The sequence below is a fragment of the Trichoplusia ni genome, chromosome 26, assembly GCF_003590095.1.
Source record: "Trichoplusia ni isolate ovarian cell line Hi5 chromosome 26, tn1, whole genome shotgun sequence".
NCBI lineage: Eukaryota > Metazoa > Arthropoda > Insecta > Lepidoptera > Noctuidae > Trichoplusia > Trichoplusia ni.
In genome coordinates, this window is record NC_039503.1 from 2,867,375 (window position 1) to 2,885,745 (window position 18,371).

The 18,371-nt window shown below is 36.4% G+C and overlaps 1 protein-coding gene across 1 annotated transcript; it reads right to left on the minus strand.

Moving 5' to 3' along the window:
* Positions 1-4,902: 4,902 nt before the first annotated feature.
* LOC113505506 lies at positions 4,903-18,033 on the minus strand. The gene is made up of 13 exons (XM_026888249.1): positions 17,711-18,033; positions 16,702-16,861; positions 14,855-16,299; positions 14,298-14,419; positions 13,535-13,668; positions 12,188-12,298; positions 11,509-11,626; positions 10,552-10,690; positions 9,917-10,070; positions 8,632-8,734; positions 8,155-8,274; positions 6,897-7,108; positions 4,903-6,229 (listed from the first exon to the last, which is right to left on the minus strand). The coding sequence occupies exons 1-13, from the start codon at positions 17,869-17,871 to the stop codon at positions 4,928-4,930; spliced, it is 4,281 nt and encodes a 1,426-aa protein (XP_026744050.1). The 5' UTR covers positions 17,872-18,033; the 3' UTR covers positions 4,903-4,927.
* Between the last annotated feature and the right edge of the window lie 338 nt (positions 18,034-18,371).

Sequence of the window (18,371 nt, forward strand, 5' to 3'; positions counted from 1 at the left end):
AAGAAAATAAAGTGTTAATACAAATTTCGCATCTTAGGCCATTAGTTAATTTTCTTGCTATCCATCCTGAAATGTAACCCACTATTTGTTTTATAGAATCGGTTGAATATTCATCTTTAAGAATTTTCACAAATAGCATAATATATAACATCAACATTGTCCTGTGCAGTGTTATCTCAAGTAATTTGGCTCTGTCTGAAGAATCAGATTCATCTTCAGGAATTGCACATTTACTAGAAGACCAGTTAATATTATAGATAGCGGATGTTGTTAAATTTATCCATTGGTTACCCCTTAATTCATTTGCCGGAAACCTTTAAAAATAATATCAAACTTATTAATTCGTTTCGTGGTTGATGTAAGCATATGAGTAGGCACTATCTAGGAAATGTCCTGTCTTTTACTTTTTATAATCTTGACAGCTGTCCAACTCGATTTTTTTATGATAAAATATATGCTAATATTTTGGATTTCCTAAACAATATGAAAGCAAATCAATTCAAAATTAATACTTAAGCATTATATGTCCTCCCTAGACTTTTGGAAGTCTTACTTGTGTAATTTGTACAGTGTCGCATCACACATGACGGCATTTTTATAGAAATTTCGCGGAACAAATGACACTGTCATCGTTGCCGATGCTTTCACGAGACTAACCTCGAGTGTGCTAATTAGCCAGTTTTACGGCGCCGCTTTTTAGGCGCAAGTAACTTATCTACCTCTTTATACTATAACATCATTGTCGCCATTCCATTTGAATGTTTTCAATGCCTTTTTTGTTACGATTCCAATTGTTTTCTTTTTAATTTCGATTGAAGATTATAAATTAATGTAAGTTCTTCGTTTTCGATATATTTAACATCACTCCTTAAATATAATATTCTTTACACAAAACAGTTTCCTAAAGTTGTCTATTCATAAAAAATTAAGGATATTCAATAGAATGTTCGTAACTGGACCTCTGCTTAGTCCGTTTTGGATATAAGCGTGATGGTACCATTTGTTTTTTTAAATTAATTGCTAAACAACTGGTACGCTGATATTTCTTAATTTACTGTAAGCATGAGGTACTGAATGAATTTGTTTGATAGGAAACTTTGTGTCAATGAGAACTTTGAATGAACGTAGGAGACATTCCGCCATGTTTCAAAGTATTGCTGGTGTGGAAAAGAGATAAAGCTAGGCTAGTGTATGACGCTGTCTCGCTCTTTTAAGACATGGTAGACTTATTAGACTGTCTAGTTAATATGAAAATGCGCGGTTATATTTAAAAATACGCTTTCAAATCCAGTTATTGGAGAATCGTTTATTGTGTTTCGTAAAGAAAGTAATTTTCATTGAAAGAAATGGTCATTCAAATGATTACCTTTCGTAATAAGGGTTTTTGTAAAAAGGATGAATTGCTGAAAGAGTATTGAAAGAAGATTTTGTAGCCCTACGCAAATAATAAAGGATGTATGGATGTTTTTAAAGTTTGAAGTAGACATAGACTGTGTTAAAAATGATGGGAAAAAGCCAGATGATGATGAAATGAGTTAGGAATAAAACAGAAGGCCTGTCACAAGCTCTAAGAGTAAGAGTTCGTTTGTGCGAAGGAGATGCCGCTCTACGAAGTGAAGTGCGCTGTCCCGCTTTCGCAATTGAAACACCCTTACTTTAAAAGCTGTGGGTAGGTTGACCACCAGCTTTCCAATTATCATAGCTTTTATAACCATGTTACATTTCTAAAGTCGATGAATGCACGGATAGCCGAGTGGTTGAGGTCACCGGGCGCGATCCAAGACAAGCATTTGTGTGATCCGCGAATGCTTGTCCTGAGTCTGGGTGTCTGTGCATGTGACTTGAATGTTTGTGAAACCTTCCGCGATACCAGGATGAAATTCTTTCAAGCGGGAGTCTTTCGTTTTTTAAGTCGATGTATGAAGATGACAGGTCACGTGACTTATCGAAAGGGAATGTCATTTTAAGTCATTTTGATTGTAAAAATGGCACTTGGTTGTAAAAGGAAGGAGTTGGAAGTGAGTGAATGATAGTTAATAATACTCACGCTCTCAGTTAAATAGAAGAAAGACTAGCGTATCTTTTAGTTGTTTTTTTAAATCGGTATATGGATGTCAGCTAAAGGAAACTATGGTATAATCACAAAATGTATCATAACTTTTGAATCTAGGTACTTCATTTTATACAGTCAGCTGTTTGTAATTAAAATCATGCGTTTATAAGATTAGTCAATTTTGTAGCCAATTGTAACTGTAATAAATATTTTGAGAAATAATTTAAAAAAAAACGGGAATTATTGATATTGACAGGTGACTGTCAGTTTTTTTTAATAAGTGTCCTTCACAGTAAGGCTTTAGAAAGAGTTCCTATTCCCAATTCAATACCGTAGACATCTGATGTGGCATTTCACGCCCTTTACAAATTACCAGGTGTGCCTATTCAATTCATCCTTGCATATTTCGGCACAGTCTATTAAAAACAATGTCATACAAATTTTAATAGCGTAATGAAAAGGCTTTTAAAAGCAAAATTACTTTTGTCAGACTGTTAGCAATACTGATTGAATCACTAATGAAGTTGAAATTGAGACGTTAAAAACATGTGTTTGCATTAAATAAATATTTTAATTAGAAAAATGAACATACATTTATGCATATTATTTTTGGCCGTGCAAATAATGTTATTTAATCATCAATTAATGAGTTGGTTTTGTTGTTTTATTATTATTATAATAGAAGTTAAAAAAAGAGTATTTCTATGGCGAAACGTTTGTTTTAAGAAAGTAGTAATTTAAATGGGCGCCAAAATAAAACTGTAGTTTAAAACAAATGTGTAAATTATTAAAATCAATAACAACCAATCACAGCATTTGACTTAAGTTTTGACAGAAAAGTCTAAGCTCAGCCATTAATGATTTTTAAACTCTAGGCTGAATGATGATTCCTAAATCTCTAGAGAGGTGTTTTAAGAAAAATGGGTTACGTCAAAATGGACATAATAAAATTATTAATTTGAATAAGAACTAAGTATTGAAAATCGATGAAATTTTTCATTCCGATTATGTAATAAATAAATTTAATAAGTGTCCATTTGAGAGCATTACTTACATATTCAAATCTTGGTGTTATGTAAAACCCTTTTTAGTCTGTCTTTTCAATCTTTTTATTTTATTATAATGATAGGAAGGGACAAAAGGATTGTAAATACAGATTATTTATCGATATTCAATCTCGGATTCGGCTATATTGTGTTAACAGTAATCCATGTTATAAATCACTTACAAAACTCTGTTTTTACCACAAACAACGACAAATTAAATTAAATCAATGTATTTGTTTCTTTCTGAAATATAGTAAAAGAAAGAGACAAAACTATTTTCTCAGCTTTTTCATTATACTTCTGAAGTATTTCACGGATTTACAAGAAAAAAAAACATTTGAAATCTATTGTTCGATATTTCTTTAAAATTGTTTGTCTTGCAATAGATTTGAAGTCACTTTCGTACGCGAGGAAACACAAGTCTCTAATAATACTAAAGTCATTAGTTACCGGAGTCCCGAATTACCTCGAAAACGAAAAGCTCAGAATAAACCTTATCAAGTCAAATATAACCATTTTCAATATTGAAGATGGTTTTAAGAAAAGGGTATATTTTTTGCCAATGGTAGCTAATTAATAAACCTGATTAATTATAAATACGTGTATTTCGATAATGAATTATAATTAAAGTAATTAACATACTATGACTTTTTTTAATTTTGTTATGATAAGTCGTATGAAGTCTCGTTTTTGAAAAGCTAACAAAGATGGCGGCAATGTTGCAATATCAAAACAAAAAAGTTACTATTTAATTATTATTTTAATATTACAACATTACGTTATTTTATTCCTCATAAAAATGTAAATATTTTTTAATAATTATAAATATATCTGAGTATATTTTAATGTTAAGAATTATTAAATAGTTTAGCTATCTGAATGTGTACGGCGGAAGTTACGTTATTCTAATAATAATTAAAAAGAGATGTATGTCAGTAATTTATTCTGAATGTCAATAAAGATAATGATTGTATTAATAATTATTTATATCTTTTTTATGTTCAAATATTTGAAAGATTTCTTATAGAAATTGCTTGAAATGTTCCAGAAAGTTTTAGGTATTTTTAAGTTATAATTTCTATAGAGAATCTTTATCTAGCTTTATGTAAAATAAAAGAACTGATTATGATAATGTAATTAAGAGTTTATTGAATTTTATTGTTTTTATAAAATTGTATGTAACTCGAATGAGGTTGGATGACAGAGAATTATTTTTCATAATATAAATAAAAATTGATTTATTATATCTTTGTTTTATTTATCTGGTACACTGTGCAAATAAAGTAGTGACTAATAGACTATGGCCCTTTAAATAAGAGTCTTTACTCGCGACTCACCTTGCTTCAATTGGCTTCAAGTACAAAGGGACCTATTAACAATAAAGTAGTAAGAGAAATAAAGCATGTGCAAATAATATGGAAACTGGATAAAGAGGTTTATTTCATTTATTTCTTGAAACAAACACAAAATGTAACTGTTCACCCGTTACTACTAACGCCATCTAGTTAGAGTTTAGTAAATCTATTAGTAAATATTTATTATACTAGATGGCGATGTGTATCAATCGCCTAGCTTATTTAAAAATCGGTATAATATTGATTATATTAATGATTAATAAGAATCCATGATACTTTCTTTACTACACCGTAACTTCGGGATAAAAATCCCCCAAACCCCAAAAAAACCTCTATTCACCCCTATACAGTTACTTTAAGTTTTTTGGTGGGAATCGAACTCACAACCAGTACAGAACTCACAACAAGCATCACCAACCATTACAGTAAGGTCATAAGAAAACACAAGTTCAAAATCTCAATAACTATATCTCTTAATCATCATTTAACTTAAGTTGTCTTAACCGGCGCGGTCTGGTCTTACTCTCAGCTAGTTTCCCAGGGCTGGTCGCCCTTCGCAGAGCCCTATCCTTTTCAACCTTCCTAGTTGACCTCGAAGGGACCGATAGAAGTCCTGAGTTTTCTTTTTCAAGCCCTGCTTGGGGCGTCGAGAATTCTTCCTCTAAGTTCTTAACGATACCTTTTCTTAACGATTTAGAATACGTTTTTATTTTAGTCAGAGGCGTGAAAAATTGTTCAGGTGTTGATTGGGGAGTGAAAAATTCAACATTCTCATTTTTCTCCGGTTTTGGAGTTTTCGTTGTGTCTGTAACTGTGATATTCGGTTTTCGTGTAGTGCGGGGCGTTAGGGTTTCCAGTACCGGTTTAGCGGTCACAGGAACCGGTATTTTGAATTCGGACTGTTTTTTCGTTTTCGGTTTCGGTTTTTCTTCTTTCTCGTCTGCGCTGTGTTCATCGAGATTCAATTTGATAACTTTTCGCCTTTTCGGTACATCTTCATCTTTAACTTTTTTCGCTGATATCTGTGGGATGTTTGCTTTGGATTCGGGGGTTTTAGCCTCCGTTTTAACTTTCGGACTTAATTTCAGGTTTTCAAACTCAGTTTCTAGATCGAATTCTTGTTTTTTGACAACATTTCTTATTTTAGCGGATGCTATCATTAGATTCATAACCTCGTTTTTCAAGTATCCATCTTGTTCAGTCATGTCTTGCGACAGTTCATGTAGGGTCACAATATGATCATCGGCCGCATCAAAATTCAAATTTTTCAGTTCAAAAAAGGCTGCTTCAATCAATATTTCCAACTTGACCTTCTTAAATTGATTTTCAAAATGTCTCTTGGTATGATCTACGATATATTTCTCGAAGTCTAGATCTGTATACGACTTTAAGACAGCCTTTAGATGCTTATCGAAATAACCGAAAGTGTTTAAGACCCCTCTGAAGTAATTTTCAGCAATTTCTAATTCATTCGCTCTGAAATACATGGAGGCTTCAAGCCCGCTGGTCATATAAGAAATAATCGCATAATTAGGGTCAACACAGGCATAGCAACTACATTCAGAGTGGCTGAAAAACTCAGGCACATTGAATCCAGGTATAGACACGTATTTCCTAGTCGGGCTTATTTGAGACTTGAATGCCTGACTTTCGAGCATTGTCTCAAAGTCTTGTTTCGGAGCGAACATTGGTACTTTTGGTTCCAGTGCGGTGGCTGGTCGCTCGTTGGTTGCGGGCAACCCGAGGATGTATTTAAGACGGTTGTCGATTTTCACCTGAAATAGAGAAAGAAATTTTAGTAATTAGATAGCTTTCTTTTCTTTTGAATTTGGTGAGATATGTTGCTACTAATATTAATGAAAAAGTGTATTGCATATTTTCAAAGATATAAACAACGTGAAATTGAAGAAAAAATGATAAATGCGTTTTTTTTATATGAATGAACTTCTAAATTTGTAATAACAAGTGGAAAAAAAAAATAGTAAGATATTTACACTTTTTTCTAAAAATTACAATATTTGATATAAGCAATTATTTTGACGAATTGAATCGACAAAAACAATCAGTTTTAAACAAATACGCAACATTTTGTCCGTCATTCTCTGGTAATTTATTTTATGTATACGTTTTTCTTAGATTGAGTATATAATTATAGTGAACGTGAAAGCAGAAAAATCACTGAAGGGATTTAGGTGAAAGATTAACACATAGGATAGTTTTTATCCTGATTTTATGTTTCCTATCATTTTTGATTTGTAACGCAAATGCACGGGGTCTTTTGCGTGGCCAGAAATTCCAAAATATAGATATAAATAGGTTTTCGCCCGCGTCGATTTCGGTTATATCACGTTTCCGAGAGAACTCTTCAAAAGTCCGGGATAAAAACTATCCAATGTTCTTTCTCAAGGTTCAATGTCATTTATAATATTAGTAAGGATGAACCTGTGCATCGTCCATCCTGTAGACGTCGACGATGCCGTGATAGAGCCTGGCCTGCTGCGCGGCCGCCGCCGCCGCCAGCCCCGCGCCGCCCGCGCCGCGCCCGCGCCGCAGCTGCCGCAGGGCGCGCGCCAGGCCGCAGCAGGCCAGGCTGCAGGACGAGAGGGACACGCGGGAGCGGCCGCAGCGGGCCCGGCGGGGCAGCCAGGCGGCCGCTGGGGAGATGGTAGGGTGAGGCTAATAGATGGTACGAGTATAGTTCAAAAATAAAAGTGTGTGACAGTCGAATGCGACTGTCGTGAAACTTTGTGGAAGAAACACAGTAGGTAACAGACATGCATTTGAATATAAATGTTTATAAGCTTCTGCTAGCTGGAGTGGGAAGAATTAAGATGTTCATAAGTGGTACGAGTATAGTTCAAAAAACTAAAGTGTGTGATAGTCGAGAGCGTTTAAAAAAACTTTGTAGAAGGAATACAGTGGTTAATGGTCTTCCGTTTGGTAGTTTTGGTGGAAAGAATAAATATGCTAATATATAGGTTACAATTGAAAAAAATAAAGTGTGTAATAGTCAAACGCGATACCTGTAAAAAAAAATCTATTTTTTTAAAATTGTTTCTGTGTCTAACAATCAAACGCAATTGACGTAAACAGTTTTTTTTTAAACTTCAATTGCTTTCTTTATAAAATTAAAAGAAAAAACCTAAAATATTTAAAAACGGGATGGAACAGAAACATGATGCAATATTGTCCTAACGAACTTCCCTTGTGTTAGTCAGTTACCTCCTAGTAACGCCTTACTAGATTAAGACAACTCCTATGATTATTAATTTTTACTGCTATTACAACTGATCTATTTCTATTCATACATGTTCAACTATGTCTAATTAATTTATATTATTACTGACGTCATACCGATCCCGTGGTCCAGGGGTTCTGGACATGATTCCAGACCCCCCTGCGTTGGAATTTTTCATTGCATTCTTATATATGTCATTTTTCCTACGTATTTCAATAATATTTTCATAACGAAAATCATTATTTAGCCCTTTTCACGAAAAAAAGCAATGTAAATAAAACACTAAAAACTGCTCCCGATCAGCTGATTCGTAAAGGTACTCGCCGATCTCTCTCGCAAATCTAAACGAAAGTGACGTCAGAATGTTCAATTCATCATTCAATCATGTACTTTATTGAAGGTATATGTCTCTAAGCCTTAATAGGCTGACAATAAAATTATTTCTTATTATGAATCTCTCACCATGGTTGGCTACGGTGAGGTAATGCCTCTGAATGCCGTTCCCCTCGCTGAGCGCGGACAGCCCCGTTCCCGCGCACAGCGCCGCCTGAGCCTCCAGCAGGCGGCCCAACGCCAGGTCCACTGCGAATACAGAGTTAAGCAACTGTTGTCAAGGACGCGAAAACGATGGGTCACCGATAACATTACAATAAATAATATATGGTTTATTTCTCTCATATAGGTACAGTGTTACAGAAAGTTTATTCTTACATTTTATACATTTCTAAAACCCACCCATGTTGCTGTTACCGTAACCCCGTGAGAAGCCACTCTAGGTAAGGTCACAAATTGCATGAAAAATGGTTAACATCGCACATCATAATACGAAGACAGAGTCACGATAGCGCTTACATCAGGTTCATTATAAAAACATAGGTTACAAGTAAAGCAACTGTATCCAAGGCCGCGAAAAGGATGGGTAAAATAAAAATAACTCACAATTAATATCTGGATGTTTCTCGTAGGCCGCCAGTATCCTAGTCTGTGCCAGTTGTACTAGTTTAGCCGCAGTGCCCATTGATTGGGTCTTGGTGTAGTATATCTGAAAAAATATAATTATTTAGTACTAGGCTGTCGCCCGCGGCTTCGCCCGCGCCGATGTCGGTTATATCGCGTTTCCAAGAGAACTCTTCAAGGTCCGGGATAAAAACTATCCTATGTACTTTCTCAAGGTCAACCTCTGTACCAAATTTCATAAAAATCAGTTCAGTGGTTTAGACGTGAAAGCGTAACAGACAGACAGAGTTACTTTCGCATTTATAATATTAGTGGCATGGTGGAGTGATGACTTGCGCAAGACGGCTGGCAGGAGCTGGATGCGAGAAGCCGAAAATCGATCTCAGTGGCGTGCACTTGGAGAGGCCTATGTCCAGCAGTGGACTGCGATAGGCTGATGATGATGATGATGAGGGATTAAAGACGTGAATCAAAATAAAAATAACTTAATCAACTAATCAACTGAAAATATGAACTTTGTCGATTCGTTAGATGAAGATGATACATGAATAATTAATTCTTTTTTTTTTCTCTAGCCCACTGTGTTCCAATGCTGGGCAAAGGCCTCCCCCAAATTCTTCCACAGCGGTGGCGAGACGACCTTAACGCTTACCGCGCTGGCTGGTTCCATGCGGCTCAGAATAATAGAAAGCAGAAGTCGTGGAAATAATTAATAGATTAAAAAAATCTAAAACTAAAAATGTTTATTTTGTTTATTGTCTTAAATGTTACTCCATTCAAATTTTATCAAACTCGGTCCAGACTTTTTTATAGTTATAAATTGTACAGTCATCATTGAAGCTACCCTGAAAATTCTACCAGAACGACAAACAAACAAACAAACAAACAAGAAAAGTGAGTGTATAAAAAAGTGGGAATATAAACCATTTAAGTGCTAGTTGGACTCTCAGCACAGAGGGGTCCACAGTAGTTTCTGCTATTTTACAATGGCGGTTGAATGAATGGCAATTGGATTAAATTTAAATTATTCCTATTCTCTTAAGCATTTCGGAAAAACAATAATTAAAAGTATTGACCTTGAGTGTACCGTCCCATATTCAATGTACAATTATTATGTAGAAAACTGCTTACGAGAATACGAAAACTCATTTCAAGCCAAATTTCATTAATTCCTCGGCCGTTATAAATTGCAGAATTGGGGCCCTGGTCATTTTATTCGCAGAGGTCAAAATCGCGGGCTGAAGCTAGTATACATTCGGTAACTCACAGCGGCTTCACACATGAACATGAGCACAGTCTCCTGGTCCTGGTCTCCGAGCCCCGCGCAGTGCTGGGCAGCCTCCAGCAGCAGCTGCTGCAGGACTGGCGCGGGGTGGGACAGCTGCAGCAGCAACACTCCCGCCAGGCGGACGTGTAGGGCCCTGCGGAGAGACACATGATATTACATAACACAACAATATAAAATTGGCCTTTTTCTTTGTTAAGGCAGGGGTATCCTCATGGACACCCACGCCCTCGGGGTAGGAAATGTGTAGTGTCGGACTCTCTGACTAAACCTGAACCGCCGTGCTACGTCATCCGCGTTTTTGTGTCGGTGTATGGCAATGCGTTGCAATCCTTCATGCAAACATAACAATGGCCTGGCCTGTTGGTCTAGTGGTTAGTAGCCCTGACTGCTATACCGGAGGTCGTTGGTTCGATTCCCACCCAGGACAAATGATTGTGTCATAAGCACGATCATCTGTTCTGTGTCTGGGTGTTATTTATCTATATTATGAATGTATTTAGAAATATATAAGTATGTTTATCAGTTGTCTAGTACTCATAATACAAGCTCTGCTTAGTTTGAGACTAGATGGCGTTGTGGAATATTTGTGGAATATTATTAGCAGAATAACTTACTTCTCATCAATATAATTGGCGACGGCACAGCAAACGTGCGCCAGTTGCAGTCCGTGAGCGATCCTGCTGTAGTGGAGGAAGTGTTGCACAAATATCTCGGCTAGCTGCAGAGCGGGGAGCAAGCAGGATCGTCGGGTAACTGTAACAATATAGGATAAACAATACATAATATGTATATAACACATAAAAAAAAAGACTCCGGCACTAAGGAATTTAATCCTTGTATCGCGGGGGGTTTCACAAACATTCAAGTCACGTGCACAAAGACACTCAGACTCAGGACAAGCGCCTACGCGGGGATCGAAACCGCGACACGCCGCGCTAGGTGGGTTTGGCGTTATGACCACAACCACTCGGCTATCCTCGCACAAAAATAAACTTAACACATAATACAAATACGTTAACACATAAAAAAATGGTCACCCATGACTACAAGTGTGCTAATTTGAAATGTCTAGCTAGCACGGTTCATGAGGTACAGCCTGATGCGCAACGGACGAGGAGACAGCGGTGCCTCAGTGATAGGATTCCCATTAAATTTAAAATTTGGGTAAGGTGCCTAAAAAAATAACAATCTAAACGGTACAGTAACAGGAAAGGTGAGTTTCCATTTATGCATAGCCTTCGTAAGAACTTGACTCCACCGATAGGGGAGTCGAAACTCACGGTGAGCGATCGCAGCGGGTTCAATCCCCGCGTGAGGCAAACATCTTCGTAATATACGAATGCTTGCCGAGTCTGGGTGTCTAGTCTATAAAATGTCTGGTTTACAACAACAAACTTTTTTTTTCTATACATTTATAATTTATAAAATCAAGTTTTAACCCTTAGTAATAATTGGTTATTAACAGCCTCGATAATGGCGCCCACCATGGGACTCACAAGCGTGGTGATCAATGCTCGTTCTCTGTATGAGAGTCCTGCAGTGGGACAGTTGCAGGCTGGTGTTATATCTACCTGTTTGTATGACGTCTGCTAGTTCCGTCCATATTTCGACCGCTTGTATGGCTTTTTGTATGGCATCGTGTTCTTGAGATAGTGTGCGTAACGCTTGAAATAAGTCTGGGTCTGTGGTCTGAAAAATATAGTAAAATAACTATAAAATGCTATTCAAACTGGTCAAGAGAGCCTAGACTATTCTGTAAGACAGATTTCCAAAAAATATTGAAGACGTAGTTTTCGTTTTATCACATTATTAAAAAGTAAAAATTATTAAGAATATTAAAAGTAGTGCCGGCGTAATATTGTGGCGCCCACTTGAGGGAAGCAATATCAAGTGTAGTTTTTTGCTGATCCCAAGTAAAATTATATTAAGAACTTCATCTTTCCTTTAGCGTTACGTTTGGCGGTGGAAGTATTCCACCTCTAGCGTAGAGCACAGTTCTGAGGGTTTGCGCCAGGAGAGGCAAGAGACTCCAACTTCAGACCTTGGCGCCGCCCAGAATTTGTCGCCCTGGGCCATCGCCCCATCACGCCCCCACCCCCTAACGCCGGCACTGTTTCCTCTCTCACAGCAAAAGCACTTAGGAAGCGATGAAGGGCGAAACTGAGTGCTGTCCAATGTAACCTGACCTTCAAAAACTGCTACTAAATAGCCTAATTTGAATAAATGACTTTTGATTTTGACATTACTTACTGGTTCCGTAGCTTTCCATCCATACTTCAAGCTGGCATCGGCCATGTCGTATTCGGCTTGTAAGAAGAGTAGCGTCGTCTGAACCACTCTTATATCTGTTGATAATGGCTCCTGAAATATTAATAAAATAAATAAATAAATATTCCACAACTCTCACACAACGCCATCTAGTCTCAAACTAAGCAGAGCTTGTATTATGAGTACTAGACAACTGATAAACATACTTATATATTTCTATATACATACATAATATAGATAAATTACACCCAGACACAGAACAAATGATCGTGCTCATCACATAAACATTTGCCCTGGGTGGGAATCGAACCCACGACCTCCGGTATAGCAGTCAGGGTCACTAACCACTAGACCAACAGGTCCGTCAAATTTTTCCGTCATATTATAGAGATATTATCTAAAGCGTACTATAGTTTAAGTGAATTCCTAAACGAAAATGATTTTTACTAACTAGTTCATATGTTAATTTTTTTTGTTGTACTTGCTTTGTTTTTATTAACTACTATGTTGTATCTACTGTTTAGATATTAAGCTTAATGTTTTATATTTTATTATTATGCAATAATAAGTATAAGTATATAATAAGTTCTGCCATATTTTACCTTGAAGGCATGCGCCTTCAAGGTAAAATATGGCAGAACTTAATGTATTTCTTGACATCTTGTATATAAATAAATAAATGCGGACAACATCGCATACATTGATCTGAACCCAAAGTAAGTTGCTAAAGCACTTGTGTTATGGAATTCAGATACAACGAAGGTACCACAAACACCCAGACCCGAGAAAATGTAGAAATGAGAATTTTTACATTGACCCGACCGGGGATCGAACCCGGGACCTCAGAGCTAGCGACACCTTGAAACCGGTGCGTACGCCACTCGACCACGGAGGTCGTCCCATATTTGCAAAATAAATTTATCTTTATCTATATTATATTATATACAATATGTATTAAAAAAGTGGTCTGTAGTTAAGCGTAATATTATTAAGTACTGGTGTTTTTTACTCTAAAATGTATGAACTTGCGTTAAATTTTCTTTTCTTCAGCTATACCATCGCAACTGTGAAAATATCAACTCTGTAGCTACCATGGTTCATAAGATACAGAATGGTGACAGACAGATGGTCGAACGTCGGAACCGCTCCGCTGAGGTAAAGACGGAACCCTAATACCCATTAGGGTTCCGTTATGTTAATTCAAGAGTTGATTTGTTGTGATTTACCCTTTGGATACAAAACCCGAAAAATCCAACAAAAACGGATCACTGAAAAAATAGTACATTATCTCGGGCAAAGCCGCATGACAATACTAGTAATAATACTCACAGGCATACTATCTAGATGTTTGAGTAGACCTCTCACGATATTCTTGTAATAATCGCTGTGTATCGTCCGGACAGCAGATGGGGTAAAAGATATAACTTCTAGGAGTGCCCAGAATATTGTGTCTGGGTCTTCCACTGAAAATATAGGAGAGGAATAAAATTTTAAATTATTTGGGGTAAGTACAGAGAGAAGTTGGGGTAAGATTGGATTGGGGGAAAGTCTTGAGGGGATTGAGTTAAAATAGAACATGTTTAAGGTATGGACTGTGGGAAGTTGAGGTAAGTGTTGAAGGTTACTTGGGGTGAGGTCTAAGGGAACTTACGGTGTTGATGGAGATTTAGATAAAGATTTGAGGGGTAAGCGAAGAAGGGATCAAGTTTCTTAGTGGGGTAAGTGAAGAGGGGCTTGGATTACATATTGAAGGCTTGACTTGGTGTAGGTCAGAGACTTGGGATCCCTTCTTCGCTTAACCCTAATCCGTTTAAAGACTTTTAATGGGATTTGGGGTAGATAAGATCATGAAGACGTAAGTTGGGAGGGAGACTTGGTAGCCTTTAAAAGTCTTTTATGTGTACGTTTGTAGATGGGGCTTGGTGTAAGTCAGGACGGAGTCATAGGATAAAAATTACTTGGGGCATATTTTCAGGAGCCTTGGGATAGGTATTGTGAATGATCTGGGGTTACCCTTGGCGGAGTTTTAGGGTAAATATATTATATAAATAGAGTAAACAAGGCTAAGTTTTAAAGGTATTTTATTTACTACCTGTCATCCATTTCTCCCGTCTCCCATTCAGCAAGGAGTCCAGACTCTGCCAGACGCCCGCTATCGGCACTATCGATGGCCACAGCTTGGCGTACATACTGAACTCGTGCTTTAGAAGGGCACTGGAATATATAGTAAAAGGAATATTAATATTGCCATGTTGCTTTTTTAATAAATGCGGACGCTTGTCCTGAGTCTGGGTGTCTTTGTGCATGTGACTTGAATGTTTGTGAATCCCTCGCGAACCCATTCCTTAATGCGTGTTTTAGTAAGTAACCAAACAAAAAAGTAGTCGACGGCATATCTTTGGACCGTTTTTAATTTATGAAGTTAAAATCGGCTGAATTTGCAAAATGGTCCCAAAAAAGGAAAGTCGATGGTTAGTACAATCATAGAATTGAGCACCGTTTTTTTGCAATTATCTTTGGCCCATTTTTAAGAAACCCTCAATGTCGTTAATACAACTAGCAGTTGACCAAAACAAAACGAATATATCGTTTATTTAATACCTATTTTTTAACTAAATTTTCTAAAATAATGACTCAAAAAAAACATACCTGAACTTAACATCCTTGAAGAACGGCCTCAAATCACCATACACTCGCTTCTCCATCACCATTTTACAAGCTTCGATCACCGAGACCAGTTGCAACTCATCACTGGTCTTATCATCATCTTCATCATCATAAATCTTCAGCGCTTTAGCTTTTATGTCCATCACCAAACTCATATACTTCTCCGAGGACAGGTCTTTTGAAAATACCAGGCTCATGTAAGCGTCCAATAATGCTTGCTCATGTGATTTAAAGTCGAGCTCACAAATGCTCTTATTATACAACGCTCGAGCAACATTAGAATGCTCAAACTCATTTGAACTCAGGCACAACTCATTTTTAATATAGATTTCGAATAAATTAATCGAGAATTCATATTTTTGATTCTTATTCAACAGAATCGCTGTGTTATGAGTGTTTGTTTGTAGTTTCCTGTAGCATTTCACGTAGTTTACACATCCGAGTTTTTTTAGATCGCTCATTATTTCATATTGCTTTGCAATCAGAGTTTTGTATACAGGTATTAAGGTTGTTATTTCTGTGTTATTATTTAATGATATCGTTATGAAGTCTTTGGTTAAGAATGACAGTCTTAATGCATCATGTAAGCCCGTTTGGACTTTACAGTTTTCGCATTTTACCAACTGTTGACATGTTTTTAGTTCATGCAATATTTTCAGCATGAAATTCAGGCAGTTCACTTGAATTTCTTCTGTGAAATTACTTTTAATCGATTTGTTGATCGAATATTCTATAAAAAGCCTTAAGAATTGATTGAGGTATGGGTAGGTTTGAACCAAAACGGTTTTATAACCCAACTTGTCAGTAATCTCACATGACACGGTGAGGTTTTTGAAGACAGCGTCTATGTGTGTTGTTTTATTTTCAAATACATCACAAAACGAGTTCAGAAAGAAGGTTTGAAGACAATGGAACATGTCTGAGCGATGTCCAAGCAAGCTTATAGCAGACCTCACACAAACACCTAACGCAGAATCTTTAAAACAGCTTTTCGATGAATTCTCTGCTACTACGTACAAACAATCCAAGATTTTCACATACAAATCCGTTATCTCATTCTCTTTTAAGCTTTTGAACGCACTTAAATCACTTTTACTAGATAATTTCTTGAAGATATCCGCATATAACACATTAAGTTGTGACGAATAACTCTCACTGAATATGAAATGAAGCTTCTTAACTAGAAACACTAAGACATTTGCTGTTAACGCAACTGTGTCATAAATATCCAGTGTTTTTAATATATCCTCGGTTAACTTCGGTAAGAGTTTGTGAACCGCTTTGCCTTTTAGCTTCTCGAGGTAGCAGAGACGGTCTGCGATGATATTCCAGTAAGTTTTGTTATATTCTTTGAGTAAATTTTTGGATTCCGCTTCAAAGGCCATGAAGGAGAGCTTTAAAATCAATTCTGGAGGTAACGGTGTGTTCTGCGGACAGACAGATAATGGTTATTAATATTGATTGTTTGAATAGATGAGTGGTTGAGGTCATAATGCCAAACGGACGTTCGCGACAAGTCGTGGGTTTGATTCTCGCAATGAACAAGCATAGGTTGTGTTACACAAGGATTAAATTTCCTATATAGGAGTTGTTTTTATTTTTATTAATATAAAAGAACTACTAAATTTCGGCAGTAAAAATCTGCAATGAGTCCAGTGAGGCATGAAAACACCGGAGCTGTGCACCCAGACTCGGTACATTCTTGGATTGTGTCCTACGCAGGATCGAAACCATGACACGTTGCTTTCCCAGAGCTTGGCGTGGTTACCTCAACCATACGACTAACATACAGTCAACAATTATTTTAATAGATGGACAAACATACATACCTTCCTGACAACATATCTATGTATATGATATATACAGGCTAGAGTCTTGACCTGTTCGGGCCTGTTCATTCCTCTCGTCTCTCTTATACAGTCTATGGTTAAAGTAAGAAGGTCTTTGGCGTCTATGGTGTCCCTCCATGATGGAGCTTTGTCTAGATTTCTGGAATATTAGGAAAGTTGTTGTAAGTCTTTGCATGGAAATAATGTTTGTTGATGAAATCTATAATGTACAATAATATGATTATAAGTTTTTTGTTCTATGACAAGGGAATGGGATCATTATCATCTCAGCCTATAGCTGTCCACTGCTGGACATAGGCCTCTCCATACATTCTCCAGCATATAATTTGACTAAAAAAATTGTATTGCATGTTTTTAGTAGTTTATTAGTCTATTATATAATTATATCACTAATATTATGTACACATATTTTGTGTCAATTTCCAATTATACTTTATACAGCAAGATAAGATGGAATAATGCATATAAGTAATCTTTATGCATTCAATCTAAGGGACGGAGGTCTGTTTATAAGCTAGCTAATGTTTTCAGCTTATAGTAATAGTAAATTCAGCCTTAATACTCAGTGCATCCCTGTACACTGCTGGCCTCCCCAGGTTTGAGCCAAAACCCCAAATAATTCTAATAAAAGCATATCTGAAATAAATACAGATCAAGTTTACGTAAATTTATTTGCTAGATGGGCTACGAATTCATTTAAGTTTTGGGTTAAGCTCCTAATTCATTTAAGATGTTCACTCAATCACCACTACACTAAGCCGTATTATTATCGCATTTTAGCCAGAAAATGCATAATATTGATGAAATCCAGTTACTCCAGCCCATTAATATGCATTATCATTGATGCATAACGTTACTATGGCGAGAAAAACATCGCTACCGTTAAGTTTAACGAAAGCAATTACGAAAGCTTTCCAAGAATTTAGGATTTATTCGGGGTGAGTTAAGAGTTTAAACACTTAAGTTTATCATTTAGATTTTAGCTTACCTGCATAATAAGCACAGCACGTTCAATGAAAACGATCCCTTATCCTTCAACGGTAACTTTGTTAAAATCTTTTTATAATCCGAGTATATTTCCGCTAAGTTATTCAAGTCTTTTTCGTTGCCATTCGCCTTGATTTTCGTTAGAAAGTCGTTTGCTTCCATATTTATATACCATTTACTTATCAAACATCACTTCATAAAACTATAATTAGAAATTAAAACAATGTTTAGTAGAAAATTACTTTGAAGATCAACCAACTCGGCCGTTATTTTTCAAAACGTCAATTGAACTTTGATATATTTTTGTTGACATTTAAATGTACGTTCTCGGACGTAGTAAATATTCATATGACGTAGTTTGACCAATCACAAAGCAGAAAATGTTGATCGAAAACGTACTTTATGGAAAACGTTCCTTTCTATTCAAGGTGGTGTAGCGGTCATAGATATAAAATAGATACGGAATGGTTTAAATATTTTAATTGTCATGTTTTTCTTCAAAATACACATGGCTCTAAACTTACACCTGTATTAATTTGCATAATGTAGTTACATGTCACGCGAATCCGAAGGGCTATAATATATCGAGCGTGTAGATAATGAGCTGATAAAAAGCGTTTTGCTTCAGCCTTCGCTAAAACAACGTCCTTATTAAATTACGT

Coding starts and splice junctions, on each gene's coding strand:
- LOC113505506 (XM_026888249.1), bottom strand. CDS start 17,871: ATGGAAGCAAACGACTTTCTAACGAAAATCAAGGCGAATGGCAACGAA. Junction 10,691..11,508: donor AGCAGACGTCATACAAACAG/GTAGATATAACA, acceptor ATATTGTTACAG/TTACCCGACGATCCTGCTTG. Junction 6,230..6,896: donor ACAGGATGGACGATGCACAG/GTTCATCCTTAC, acceptor TCTCTATTTCAG/GTGAAAATCGACAACCGTCT.